A 14,310-nucleotide genomic window follows, 5' to 3' on the forward strand; every position below is an offset into this window, starting at 1 on the left:
TCAGCTAAAAATCAGGCATCCTATATATAGATGTCACATTAAATGTCATTTTCAGATAAGTGCTAAGCTGTGAAACAGACATTTCTTTGGGATGAAGAAATCATTGTGTTAAGAGGAAAGTTGCTGCATTGAAAGGATGCAAATATGTGTTCCGATGTTCAATGTTCATATATTAATATGTACTACTATGTTATCATGGGTGTCATGTTGACCATGAAAGAAACAGCTGTATCACTAATACACTTGCATCATGAGGTGAGGGAAAGTACATGAAGTACAAAATAATAGTCTCAGTTGTCTATGCAGTGTTCTCCAGGACAAGCTCCTGTACTGTGGTACAGTAGTATCTCCCTTCATAGAAGAAGTAAAGACTCAAATCATTCATTATGCTCAGACAATTTAGAAGTGTCTTCAAGAGAGCAGTATTCCTCCTGGTCATCACTCCAGTCTGCACAGAAGTCCTCTCCATGACTTCTCAGAGTAAAGCTCTAAAAACCACTGAGGAATTGGCTCTCCAGATGCTCCTGCTTTTACTGGTTGGGATTGGGACTGTGGCCAACATTCTTCTGTTTATCCATAATTTCTCTCCCATCTTTACTGGCTCTCGACTGAGGCCCACACAGGTCATTGTCACCAACTTGGCTGTGACCAATGCCTTCCTTCTCCTTGTCACTGCGTTTCCAACCAACATGATGGTTTTTGTTCCAAGGAAACCTGCAACTAACCTGAAATGCAAAATTGTGTTCTTCATTCGCCTGGTGGCTCGAAGCACAAACATGTGCTCCACCTGTGCCCTGAGCATCCATCAGTTTCTCACTCTTGTTCCTGGTCACTGGGGTAGGCTGATGCTCCGAGGAAGAACCCCTGATGTCCTGAGTTATTCTTGTTACAGTTGTTGGTTGTTCAGTGTCTTAAATAATGTCTACATTCCAATCAAAGTCACTGGTCCACAGAGCACAGGCAATGACACTAACAATAACAGCAAATTTCTCTGTTCCACATCTGGGTTCAATGTAGGCATCGTCTTCTTACATTTTGCCCATGATGCCACATTCATCAGCATCATGGCCTGGACCAGTGTCTCCATGGTGATTCTCCTCTATAGGCATCACCAGCGAACACAGCACATCATCACTTCCAATCAGAACCACAGAGGCCATGCTGAGACCAGAGCAGCCCAAACTGTCCTGATGGTGGTGGTCATATTTGTTGCCATGTACCTCCTAAATTTTATTTGTATCATCTTTCACACTGTTTTAACAGACTGGGGTCTCTTGTTGAGGAATGTAGGTGAAGCTTTGACTGCAGGCTTCCCCACTATTTCTCCCTTCCTGTTGATCTTTAGGGATCCTAAGGATCCCTGTTCTGTGCTCTTCAACTGCTGAAAACCACAGTCTAAAGGCCAAACATAGGAAACAGCTTTAACAACAGTCATAAACACTCTATAGTAAATAATGGTTTTAAAAATCCATCTTTACAAAAGGAACATTATGACTCACTATAGGCATCCCAGCACTGGGAAAGTTAATCCAGGAGAAATGGAATGTAATTAATGGTATATCCCAATGCTATGGAGTGAGATACTGGACAACCTCTGATACAGAGCCCCAGTCACATAACTCTCTAACCACCTCCTCCTTAAAGAAAGTGGAACAAAGAAAGAAAGATAGGAAGAAAGAAAGAAAGAAAATAAAGAAAGATAGAAATAAAGAAAGAACAGAAAGAAAGATAGAAAGAAAGGAATTAAGGAAGGAAGGGAAGAAGGATGAGCCAGTTATGACATAACTTACACTTATCTTATGTAGTCAATATGTTAGTGTTGATGGATTAGAGGATTCCATGTACTTCAATTAATGCATATACTTGATAATCTTTCCTTTACCAGTGGTACTGTGCAAACATATCTAGCTTGTCATGTGAAGAGTTTATACAAATGTTATCTCATGTAGAACAAAGCTAATAACTTTATGTATTGGCGTACTGTTGTCAATGGGCAGATGTAAATTTTAAAGTGGAAAACCGAGATGTTTTTCTATCCTGGACACATATAAGGTACCTGAACAATAAATATGTGTCCTCCTAGTCTTTTGTGCCTTTGTTTCTGATGTATTTATCTGAAATACTGCCATATTGGATAGGGAGGGTATTGTGCATCGAAAGGTTGCTTCTCACACATCCAGGTAAACCTTTAAATTTCCCTAAGGAAATGTTCCTGTGGGGATAAATATTAATAAAGACATGGAAACTTCGTTTCTGAGATTTATTTATTTTATTTCCTTTTTTTAATTGTTTTTCCCTTGTCCCCCCCCCCCCCCCAGCACACTCCCCATTCCCATCTCCTCCAGGGCACGTTTCTGGGATTTATGACATCAGTTTTTACACTTCATCACTGAAAATCAAAATGAAGAGCCTAGTTTCCTATGAAGTCTTATAGGACTTCATCTTCCCCTGATTATTCTCTCCTGATAGTGTATTCTATGATCTGATTTCAGCACGCTTTACCCTTCTTAATGCTACATTTTTGAATTCTTGGTGAGTCTTTTGGGAACTGAGGGTGACCCACAGAATAATCATTTTCTAGTTAGACCAACTGTCATCTAGTTAGATCAATATCTTCACTGTATATTTAAGAATGATGTAATACAGCCTTTAGGCAGGGGGAGGGGCTTTGACGTGCCTCTACTGAATGGACCTAGCTCTGCTGACTCCCCATGGGAGGCTTCACCTTTTTGTAAAAGGGAATGGGGTGTGGGTGGGTGAGGGAAGACTGGAGGGCTGGGAGGAAGGAAGAGGGGGATTTGTGATTGGTATGTAAAATGAATAAAAATTTATTTTGAAAAAAAGAGGAAAAATAGTCGTATAGTCAAATCTTAAATAAAATAAACTGCAACTAATTAAAAACATAAAGCATGATGTGATAAATCTATCTCACCTCCAATATATTATGTGCTGCTATAGGATTCTCTCAGCAGAGCGACCATGAACAGATGAGGAAGAGTACATCTCCACCCTGAAATCTAAACCCTGAAGATAAAATGAACTGTATGGTGTTCATTCATCTGTTGGCTACATAAGGATTATGTATGGGTCTCCCTCACTCTATCTCTCTGTCTCTGTCTCTCTGTCTCTGTATCTCTCTCTCTCTCTCTCTCTCTCTCTCTCTCTCTCTCTCTCTCTGTGTGTGTGTGTGTGTTTGTGTGTGTGTAAATCTTCTTTTGATAAGGCATAAGAAATCTTAGTGATTCTCATGTGATTTGTGTCCAGCCTGTCATCCTGGAATCAAATCATGTCTTCTGTGCAGCATCCATCATGAGTTCCTATGCCTATGTGAGAATATTTACTGGACTATACAAGGCAGAAAATATTGCTGTCTGACATTGCTGTCATTGAGGTCTGCTGGGAACATCTAAAGCTTTGCAATTTTAGATTGTGCATTCTAGGAATATTAATTTATTTCAGTATGCTATGTATGCTGTTTTGGATTAAACTTTCTTTTTTATTTAACTTGCTAATTTTATCATGTTTCATCATGTGAAGGAAGGATATAAAATGAAAAGGAAACAGGAAACAGGAAAAAGATAATGATGGAAAGGTGTAAGAACGGCTATATTTTAGCAAAGAAGGATTTGTATATAAAGTTTAAGATGGAAGATTGTTTCCCCAGCATCAGTTAGAAAGCTGAAAATCCTTACCAAGACTAAGTATGGCATAAATTCAATGTGAAAGATGAGATGTCAATATGGCCCCAGTGATCTTGACTTTTTAAGCTTAAAATTCAACACAATGAAGTCATTAAAGTTCTCTGAAAGTAATGATCCGCCCTGGGAAAGTTTTTCAAGTTCTGCTTTAAAGGAACAAGAGGCCATCCAGTCAGTGTGTATTAAAAGTGTTAGCTTCTGTCTCAGTTCTATATAAATATTAGGTAGGAGAGAACAATACCAGACTTGGCTGGAGATATGGCTGAGAAGATAAGAGATTGTTTTTCTTACAGAAGACCAAGGTTCAGTTCAGAGGACCTGTGTGATGGCTCACAGCCATCTGTGGTTCCAGTTCCAGAGATTCAATGTCCTCTTTTGGTGACTCAGGGTACTAGTCATGCATGTGGTGCACAAACATACACTCATACAAACATTCATAAGTGTAAAATAACAATAATTTAACAAATACCAACTGATATAAGTGCCTTCCTGGGTTCTCAGTAAGGATACTGGCAAGTCTATACTGCTGTGGACAGTGGGATTAAGAGGGGTGATCCTCCAAGGTCAACCAACTCCTGGAGGAACATGGAGAATCTCATAAAATATCCTGTACCTCGTTAAGTCACCTACCCCCTAATTCAGGGAAGCCATGGAGACCGTACTAGGTAGACTCTAACCTTGTCCAGTTTACAAAGCTGACATTCAAGATAAAGAAGACTTTCCCTCCATGATCCCAAGCAAAGCCATGATCTAGCAAGGCCTTTGACATATTCTTACCTAGATGCATCAGCTTGTAGAAGAAAGGCTAAAAGAACTAGAGGTTCCTGCAAGACCAATTGATCCCTGAGGAAAATATCTTCAAGTAGTCTTGATCTTCAAGAAGTAAAAGCTTAACATTAGCCCTGGTGTAGCTGCAATACCCCAAAAGAAACTGTAACAAAAGACTAAGCTATTTTTCTTTTAAAGTTAAATTAATTAAACTCAAAGTATTTGATCTCATGGGTGATGTTGTTACCAGCAGAAGAGCCTGTATGTGAATAACCAGCTTAAAATTCCAGCTTGGACAGGCAAGGGAGAAGGGATGTCTCAACAAAAATTGAGGGTGGTGGGTGGATGGTAGGGACATAGAGTCATTTTCTTTTTCTTTTTCATTTTTATTTTGCAATACAATTCAGTTCTACATATCAGCCACAGATTCCCTTGTTCTCCCCCCTCCCGCCCCCCTCACCTTCCCCCCAGCCCGACCCCATTCCCATCTTCTCCAGGGCAAAGCCTTCCCCACAGACTGAGATCAACCTGGTAGACTCAGTCCAGGTAGGTCCAGTCCCCTCCTCCCAGGCCGAGCCAAGGGACCCTGCATAGGCCCCAGGTTTCAAACAGCCGACTCATGCAATGAGCACAGGACCCGGTCCCACTGCCTGGATGCCTCCCAAACAGATCAGGCCAATCAACTGTCTCACCCACTCAGAGGGCCTGATCCAGTTGGTGACCCCTCAGCCATTGGTTCATATTTCATGTGTTTCCGTTCGTTTGGCTATTTGTCCCTGTGCTTTATCCAACCTTGGTCTCAACAATTCTCGCTCATATAAACCCTCCTCATTCTCACTAATTGGACTCCCAGAGATCCACCTGGGGCCTAGTCATGGATCTCTGCATCCAGATCACTCAGTAGTTGGATGAGGTTTCTAGCTCGACAATTAGGGTGTTTGGCCATCCCATCGCCAGAGTAGGTCAGTTTGGACTGTCTCTCGACCATTGCCAGCAGTCTATTGTGGGAGTATCTTTGTGGATTTCTGTGGGCCTCTCTAGCACTTTGCTTCTTCCTATTCTCATGTGGTCTTCATTTACCATGGTCTCCTATTCCTTGTTCTCCCTCTCTGTTGTTGATCCAGCTGGGATCTCCCGCTCCCCCAAGCTCTCTTTCCCTCAACGCTCGCCCTTTACTACCCCCACTCATGTCCAGGCTGTTCATGTAGATCTCATTCCATTTCTCTGTCATTGGGCGATCCCCGTGTCTTTATGCCAGTATCAAGCTGTTTTTATTACTGTAGCTCTATAGTAGAGCTTGAAGTCAGGGATCATGATGCCTCCAGAGGTTGTGTTATTGTACAGGATTCTTTTGGCTATCCTGGGTTTTTTTGTTTTTCCATATGAAGTTGAGTATGATTCTTTCCAGGTCTGTGAAGAATTGTGTTGGTATTTTGATGGGGATTGCATTGAATCTGTAGATTGCTTTTGGTAAGATTGCCATTTTTACTATGTTAGTTCTGCCTATCCATGAGCATGGGAGATCTTTCCATTTTCTGACACCTTCTTCAATTTCTTTTTTCAGGGACTTAAAGTTCTTGTCATATAGGTCTTTCACTTGCTTGGTTAGTGTTACCCCAAGGTATTTTATGTCATTTGTCGCTATAGTAAAGGGTGATGTATCTCTGATTTCCTTCTCCACTTCTTTGTCTATTGTATATAGGAGGGCTACTGATTTTTTTTTTGAGTTGATCTTGTATTCTGCTATGTTGCTGAAGGTGTTTATAAGCTGTATAAGTTCCTTGGTGGAATCTTTGGGGTTGCTCAAGTATACTATCATGTCATCTGCAAATAGGGAAAGCTTGACTTCTTCCTTTCCAATTTGTATCCCCTTAATCTCCTTATGTTGTCTTATTGCTCTGGCTAGAACTTCAAGTACTATATTGAATAAGTATGGGAAGAACGGACAGCCTTGCCTCGTTCCTGATTTTAGTGGAATTGCTTTGAGTTTCTCTCCATTTAATTTGATGCTGGCTGTTGGCTTGCTGTAAATTGCCTTTATTATGTTTAGGTATGTTCCCTGTATTCCTGATCGCTCCAAGACCTTTATCATGAAGGGGTGTTGGATTTTGTTAAATGACTTTTCAGCATCTAGTGAGATGATCATGTGGTGTTTTTCTTTGAGTTTGTTTATATGGTGTATTACATTGACAGACTTTCGTATGTTGAACCATCCTTGCATCCCTGGAATGAATCCTACTTGATCATGGTGGATAATTGTTTTGATGTGTTCTTGGAGTATATTTGCCAGTATTTTATTGAGTATTTTTGCACCAATGTTCATGAGGGAGATAGGTCTGTAGTTCTCTTTCTTTGTTGTATCCTTGTTTGGTTTAGGAATCAGGGTAATTGTAGCCTCATAGAAGGAGTTTGGTAATGTTCCTTCTGTTTCTATTGTGTGGAACAATTTAGAGAGTATTGGTATTAACTCTTCTTTGAAGATCTGGTAGAATTCTGCACTGAAACCATCTGGTCCTGGGCTTTTTTTGGTTGGGAGACTTTTAATGATTGTTTCTATTTCGTTAGGGGTTATTGGACTATTTAAATAGTTTATCCGGTCTTGATTTAATTTAGGTATGTGGTACCTATCCAGAAAATTATCCATTTCTTTTAGGTTTTCCAGTGTTGTGGAATAGAGGTTTTTGAAGTATGACCTGATGATTCTCTGGATTTCCTCAATGTCTGTTGTTATGTCCCCCTTTTCATTTCTGATTTTGTTGATTTGGATGCTCTCTCTCTGTCTTTTGGTTAGTTTTGATAAGGGCTTGTCTATCTTGTTGATTTTCTCAAACAACCAACTCTTTGTTTCATTAATTTTTTGTATTGTTCTCTTTGTTTCTATTTTATTGATTTCAGCTCTCACTTTGATAATTTCCTGGCATCTATTTTTCCTGGGAGACTTTGCTTCTTCTTGTTCTAGAGCTTTCAGGTGTGCTGTTAAGTCACTAGTGTGAGATTTCTCCAACTTCTTTATGTGGGCATTTAGTGCTATGAATTTCCCTCTTAGTACTGCTTTCATAGTGTCCCATAGGTTTGGATATGTGGTTTCTTAATTTTTGTTGATCTCTAGGAAGTCTTTAATTTCTTTCTTTATTTCTTCCTTAACCCATTGGTGATTCAGTTGGGTATTATTCAGTTTCCATGAGATTGTAGGTTTTCTGTAGTTTTTGTTGTTGTTGAAATCCAACTTTAGACCATGGTGGTCTGATAGAACACAGGAGGTTATTCCAATTGTTATGTATCTGTTTAGATTTGTTTTGTGGCCAAGTATGTGGTCGATTTTAGAGAAGGTTCCATGGGGTGCTGAGAAGAAGGTATATTCTTTTTTGTTAGGATAGAATGTTCTGTAGATATCGATTAAGTCCATTTGGGTCATGACATCAATTAAGTCCTTTATTTCTCTGTTAAATTTCAATTTGGGAGATCTGTCCAGTGGTGAAAGTGGGGTGTTGAGGTCTCCCACTATTAATGTGTGGGGTTTTATATGTGATTTAAGCTTTAGTAATGTTTCTTTTACATATGTGGGTGCCCTTGTGTTTGGGGCATAAATGTTCAGAATTGAGACTTCATCTTGGTGGATCTTTCCTGTGATGAGTATGTAATGCCCTTCTTGATCTCTTTTGATTGATTTTAGTTTGAAGTCTATTTTGATGGATATCAGGATGGCTACACCAGCTTGTTTCTTAAGACCGTTTGATTGGAAAGTCTTTTCCCAGCCTTTTATTTTTAGGTAGTGTCTATCTTTGAATTTGAGATGTGTTTCTTGTATGCAGCAGAAAGATGGGTCCTGCTTTCGTATCCATTCTGTAAGCCTATGTCTTTTTATAGGTGAATTAAGTCCATTGATATTGAGGGATATTAATGACCAGTGATTGTTCATTCCTGTTATTTTTTAGTGGTGATGTGTGTGTACTTCTCTTCGTTGGGGTTTACTGCTGTGGCTTTATCTATTGCCTCTGTTTTTGAGGGTGTATCTGACTTCCTTAGGTTGGAATTTTCCTTCTTGTGCTTTCTATAGGGCTGGGTTTGTGGATAAGTATTGTTTAAATCTGGCTTTGTCATGGAATGTCTTGTTCACTCCATCTATGATGATTGAAAGTTTTGCTGGGTATATTAGTCTAGGCTGACATCCATGGTCTCTTAGTGTCTGCATTACATCTGTCCAGGTCCTTCTGGCTTTCAAAGTCTCCATTGAGAAATCGGGTGTTATTCTGATAGGTTTGCCTTTATATGTCACTTGGCCTTTTTCCTTTGCTGCTCTTAATATTCTTTCTTTATTCCGTACATTTAGTTTTTTTTTTTTTTTTAATTATTATGTGGCGAGAGGATTTTTTTTTGGGGGGTCTAGTCTGTTTGGTGTTCTATAGGCTTCTTGTATCTTCATAGGCATTTCCTTCTTTAAGTTGGGAAAGTTTTCTTCTATGATCTTGTTGAATATATTTTCTGTGCCCTTGAGTTGGTATTCTTCTCCTTCTTCTACACCTATTATTCATAGGTTTGGTCTTTTCATGGTGTCCCAAATTTCTTGGACATTTTCGTTCATGACTTTGTTGGCTTTAGTGTTTTCTTTGACTGATGAATCTATTTCTTCTACTGTATCTTCAACACTAGAGATCCTCTCTTCCATCTCTTGCATTCTGTTGATTATACTTGCATCTGAAGTGCCCAATCATTTTCTCAGATTTTCTATTTCCAGCATTCCCTCTGTTTGTGTCTTCATTTTTTCTATTTCCCTTTTCAGGTCTTGGACTGTTTCCTTCATTTGTTTCATTGATTAATCTTGATTTTCTTTCAGTACTTTATTGTTTTCTTCTAGGACTTTATTGATTTTTTCTAATTTGTTTGCCCTTTCCTCTAGTTGTTTACAGCACTCTTCACATTTTTTGTCTTTTCCTCTAAACGAGCCTCTAGCTTCTTCATGATGTCATTCATAAGGCTATTTTCTTCTGCTTCTTCCAATTTCTGATGTTCAGGTCTAGGTGTTGGAGGAGGGCTAGGGCCTGGTGATGCTGTATTGCTATTCATTTTGTTGTATGTGTTTTTGTCTTGACGTATACCCATCTCCTTGTGGTTCGTTCTTGGCCTTATCCACACACTTGGTTCAGACAGAGCTGACAGTGTAGAGAGCCGTGCACGGCCGTGCCTCAAAGATGGCGCGGCATCTGGTTTCTGCCTTCCCGATGGCAGATGCTCCTTATTTGGCTAAGGCTAGAATCTGGCTTGCTTCTGCACACCTGGACCTAATCTGGCTTGCTTGCATATGTCTGACCCTAGCGGCATTGTCCACGTGGCACCACGGGGTTGATTGCCCAGTGGCTATAAAGGGCGTGGGCTGACTTTCCCGAGAGGGGTGATTGTGAGAGTGACTGTGAGTGAGAATGAGAGAGAGGATGGGAGAGTGAGAGTGAGAGAGAAGAAGAAAAAGACTTTCCCCGGGGTCAGAAGATTGTTCAAGGTTCCTGAATAAACTGCTTAGAGAAGAGTCTGGCGTCGCGTCATCCTTGCTGGTCGAGGCGGATGCGACCTGACAGATTCAGGGAGTCTCTCTCTCTTGTCCAGATGGGAGCTCTCTTATCCAAATTGGAAGTCAGGGGCAGGATGGGAGCTCTTCTCTCTCTCTCTCTCTCTCTCCTCCAGAAGGGAAATCCAGGGCAAGATGGGAGCTGGGGGCCGGCCTCTAAGTCTCAGGATGAGGCTTGGGGCTCAGGTGGATGGGGGTGGGGGCAGGGCGTGGAGACTGCAGGGTCTGCCAGGGGTCTTGGAGAAGGGGATCCTTCCTGGTGGGGCTAGAAGGGAACCTGCCCGGTGGCCAGAACCTGGGGCCAAGTTGGGCAGGTCTTCCCCGGAGTGGCTGGTGCCCAGGGATGGGGTCCGGGGCAATCTGGGGGACTCACCTGAGCTCCAGAAGGGAAGTCCGGGGCAAGATGGGAGCTCTAGAGTCATTTTCTTTGTGATATAAGAGCTGGCCATCTCCCCATGCCATCGTGCTAACCCAAAACCCATAGACCTGTGGGCAGCAGTATTGGACTTATGGTGTAATAAAAATAAAAAGTGACTTGAATCAAGAGATTAAATGCATTGGAAGAAGCAGTGAAATGCTGGGGAAGGTGTGGGGTGTGTATGATGTAGGTTCAATAAAGTGTTCAACAAATACAAAACAAATCTCTTGCATTGCTCTACAACTGTTTTGAGATTGGATCTTGCTGTGCCAGCAGTGGCTGGGATTATAATTCTTGTTAATGAGAGGCTGGATTCAGTGTGATGGCCTTTTATACTGCATTTCCTGTGCTAGCATTACAGTCACGTCCCCCTGCCTGATTCTCTGTATTTCTTAATATTACTAATTCTTTGTGAATTTCATTTAGTGTTGTTGATCGTATTCAGCTCTTTCATCAAACTCTTTCCACATCCACTCTCTCCACATTACAAATACAATTATGATTTTCTTCTGTTCCCATCAAGTCCGTGTTATGTTGCATTCTTCTTCTGAATGGAACCTTCCCACAGTGTTTCTGACCTAGGCTCACATTATTAGAGAACTGAATCCCTTTCAGCAATTATCAGTTACAATATCTCCTCAGCTAGTAGTGGGACTTTGTGCGAGCTACTGTCCCTTCATTCTGGGACTACACAAAAATTCATGTAAGCTTCAAGGAATCAAAGTCATAAGGCTTGGATCCACCTGTCAACACATCAAACAAAAAGGGTTCCAAATGTAAGATTTTGTTCTTAAGCTCCTGAATTTTAATTTCTGCCCAGTCTGTATCTTAAAAGATTTGCACTTGGCTGACAATCACCATCCAAAAAACACCTACAAATTACCAGCTACTGAGCTCTGGACTTAACTAAAAGCCAATATAAACCAGTCCAGCTGACATAAATGCTCCCTGTCCCTTCATCTGAACAGCTCATCACCTGATTCTGATAAACAAGACTTTGACTGGCATTTCAGCCTTCCCGGGCTGTGACACCCTATGTCTCAGTTCAGCTGAAGGCACCTATGGAAGGTATCTTCCCTGCCCCATAACAGCTGAGAGCTAGGTTGAGACCAAAGAAACTCCCTGACATAAGGGACAAAGTAGCTACCTATAATGCCAATTGACATACAAAAATAAACTAAATTCATCAATAGGTAAATTATTTCATGAAAGTATTTCTTAAAATAGAGCGCCTGCCCAGAAACCAGATAACTTCCTGGAATTCTGGGAATTGTAGTTCTTCAAAGATAGTGCCTACCCAGAGACGAGGTAATTTCCTGGAACTCTGCAAGTTCTTAAAAGAAAACACCTGCCCAAGGGCTAGGACACCTTCTAGGACTCTGGGAATTGTACTTCTTAAAATATCACAACATAGCCTTATAAAAGTTTATGATAATATATATTTTTTTAAATTTTTATTTTGCAATACAATTCAGTTCTACATATTAGCCACAGATTCCCTTGTTCTTCCCCCTCCCGCCCCCCTCACCTTCCCCCCAGTCCGCCCCCCATTCCAATCTCCTTCAGGGCAAAGCCTTCCCCACAGACTGAGATCAACCTGGTGGACTCAGTCCAGGTAGGTCCAGTCCCCTCCTCCCAGGCCGAGCCAAGGGACCCTGCATAGGCCCCAGGTTTCAAACAGCCGACTCATGCAATGAGCACAGGACCCGGTCCCACTGCCTGGATGCCTCCCAAACAGATCAGGCCAATCAACTGTCTCACCCACTCAGAGGGCCTGATCCAGTTGGTGACCCCTCAGCCATTGGTTCATATTTCATGTGTTTCGGTTCGTTTGGCTATTTGTCTCTGTGCTTTATCCAACCTTGGTCTCAACAATTCTTGCTCATATAAACCCTCCTCATTCTCGCTAATTGGACTCCCAGAGATCCACCCAGGGCCTAGTCATGGATCTCTGCATCCAGATCCCTCAGTAGTTGGATGAGGTTTCTAGCTCGACAATTAGGGTGTTTGGCCATCCCATCACCAGAGTAGGTCAGTTTGGACTGTCTCTCGACCATTGCCAGCAGTCTATTGTGGGGGTATCTTTGTGGATTTCTGTGGGCCTCTCTAGCACTTTGTTTCTTCCTATTCTCATGTGGTCTTCATTTACTATGGTCTCCTATTCCAGGGAGGTTACCTGGAAAACAGGACCCCAAGAAAGACACAGGGATCGCCCAATGACAGAAAAATGGAATGAGATCTACATGAACAGCCTGGACATGAGTGGGGGTAGTGAAGGGCGAGGGTCGAGGGAAAGAGAGCTTGGGTGAGCGGGAGATCCCAGCTGGATCAACAACAGAGAGGGAGAATATATGTGTTTTGTCTGTAGAAATGGCTAAACATATATATCAAAGCCACACTACTAAAAAGTTTCCTCTTGGTGGCTCTGACTAGATTCCATCTTGGTCAATATTTAAATTGTAATCAAAGCTAATTTTTAACTTTACTTTCTGTCCCTAATATGTATCTGTTTCAAATCTGGGACAATAGGCTGAGGTGCCTATTTATCACATCACATCTGGACCTGGATGCCAGGACCTTCCACTGTTTCTCAGTCTTTATCTGTTACAGGGTATGGCACATATATCCTGTCCTAAATTTAAAAAAAAATTAAAAGCTATAAATATCGACTTAAAACAAAAACGATCATTTACACCTCTAACGATGCAGCTGGCAATGACAATGCCCACTCTAAAAATATTCTACATATATAAAACCTTCAAATAATCTCCCATCTTGATAATATGGCATTACCCTATAGATGGAATATGGAAGAGACCAGACCCCCTTCCCCATAGTGGGAAGAGATTCCTTTGCTTGTGTTTTTTTCCACAGAAAGGACCAGCTAAAGCCTATTCAGATCCCAGCCAGAAATGTCCAACATCACCCTGCCAACCAGAAAGATGGCTTGCCTCTCACTGACTGGTCAGGAACAGAGGAGGTGGAAGAAAGGCCACCCCTTCCAGAACAAGAAAATCTCCTGATCTGGTGGCCACTGCCCATGCCATATGCCCCCCACCAAGACCTCCCTCTCTGCTATTTTAATGACAGCCTTTGTTCTATCACAGGCCTGATCTGCCACAGCTTAACCCCCTAATTCTTACCCAAACACTCATCACTGATTTTCTTCCCCTTCAGGAAACCTATGAGGACAAAACACCATGAGATTGGAACCGTGAATGACCCCAACCAAGGATGCTGGTCCTGTTTCAAAACTAAATAACCATCATTACAGATGACCCCATGAATGTAGATGTAACCAACTGTCTTATTAAATAATAAACAAGAACCAATGCAAAGAAGAAAGCTAAGAGGTCAGAGCTAAGAGCTAAAACCTTACCCTTCCTCCTGTGGTGGTCCTATCTCTCCGAACAGAGCTACTTCCTCTTTATATAGACTTTCTGTTCTGCCTTCTCATTGGTTGTAAACCCAACCACATGACCGCCTAGTCACTGCCTGTCTGTATAGACCTCCAGGTCTTCTATGGTTGGTATTGAGATTAAAGGCATGTGTATCCAATGCTGGCTCTATCCCTGAACACACAGAGACTTACCTAGCTCTGCCTACCAAGTGCTGGGATTACAAGCATACGCCACCACTGCCCGGCTTTCCTATGGCTTGCTAATAGCTCTGACCGGGAAACTTTATTTATTAACATACAAAAACATTTTAATACAAATAAAATATCACCATACCATGAATGAAAGGTAAAGAGCAGGAGTCATGGGAAAACTGTATCCTACCCAGTATACTGCACATGCCTCTGCTGATATTCCTATTTCTCCACAGCAGGGGTGGGTCTCCCAGTCAACACTAACATATAACAT

At 41.5% G+C, this 14,310-nt stretch overlaps 1 protein-coding gene across 1 annotated transcript; it reads left to right on the forward strand.

Moving 5' to 3' along the window:
* Positions 1-428: 428 nt before the first annotated feature.
* Positions 429-1,385, forward strand: LOC131901351 (vomeronasal type-1 receptor 4-like). The gene has a single exon (XM_059252530.1). The coding sequence runs from the start codon at positions 468-470 to the stop codon at positions 1,383-1,385; it is 918 nt and encodes a 305-aa protein (XP_059108513.1). The 5' UTR covers positions 429-467.
* The last annotated feature ends 12,925 nt before the right edge of the window (positions 1,386-14,310 follow it).

Source organism: Peromyscus eremicus, unplaced genomic scaffold (assembly GCF_949786415.1).
Source record: "Peromyscus eremicus unplaced genomic scaffold, PerEre_H2_v1 PerEre#2#unplaced_72, whole genome shotgun sequence".
Lineage (NCBI taxonomy): Eukaryota > Metazoa > Chordata > Mammalia > Rodentia > Cricetidae > Peromyscus > Peromyscus eremicus.

What these genes read in the sequence shown, in the direction of transcription:
- LOC131901351 (XM_059252530.1), top strand. Translation starts at nt 468, where the DNA reads ATGACTTCTCAGAGTAAAGCTCTAAAAACCACTGAGGAATTGGCTCTC.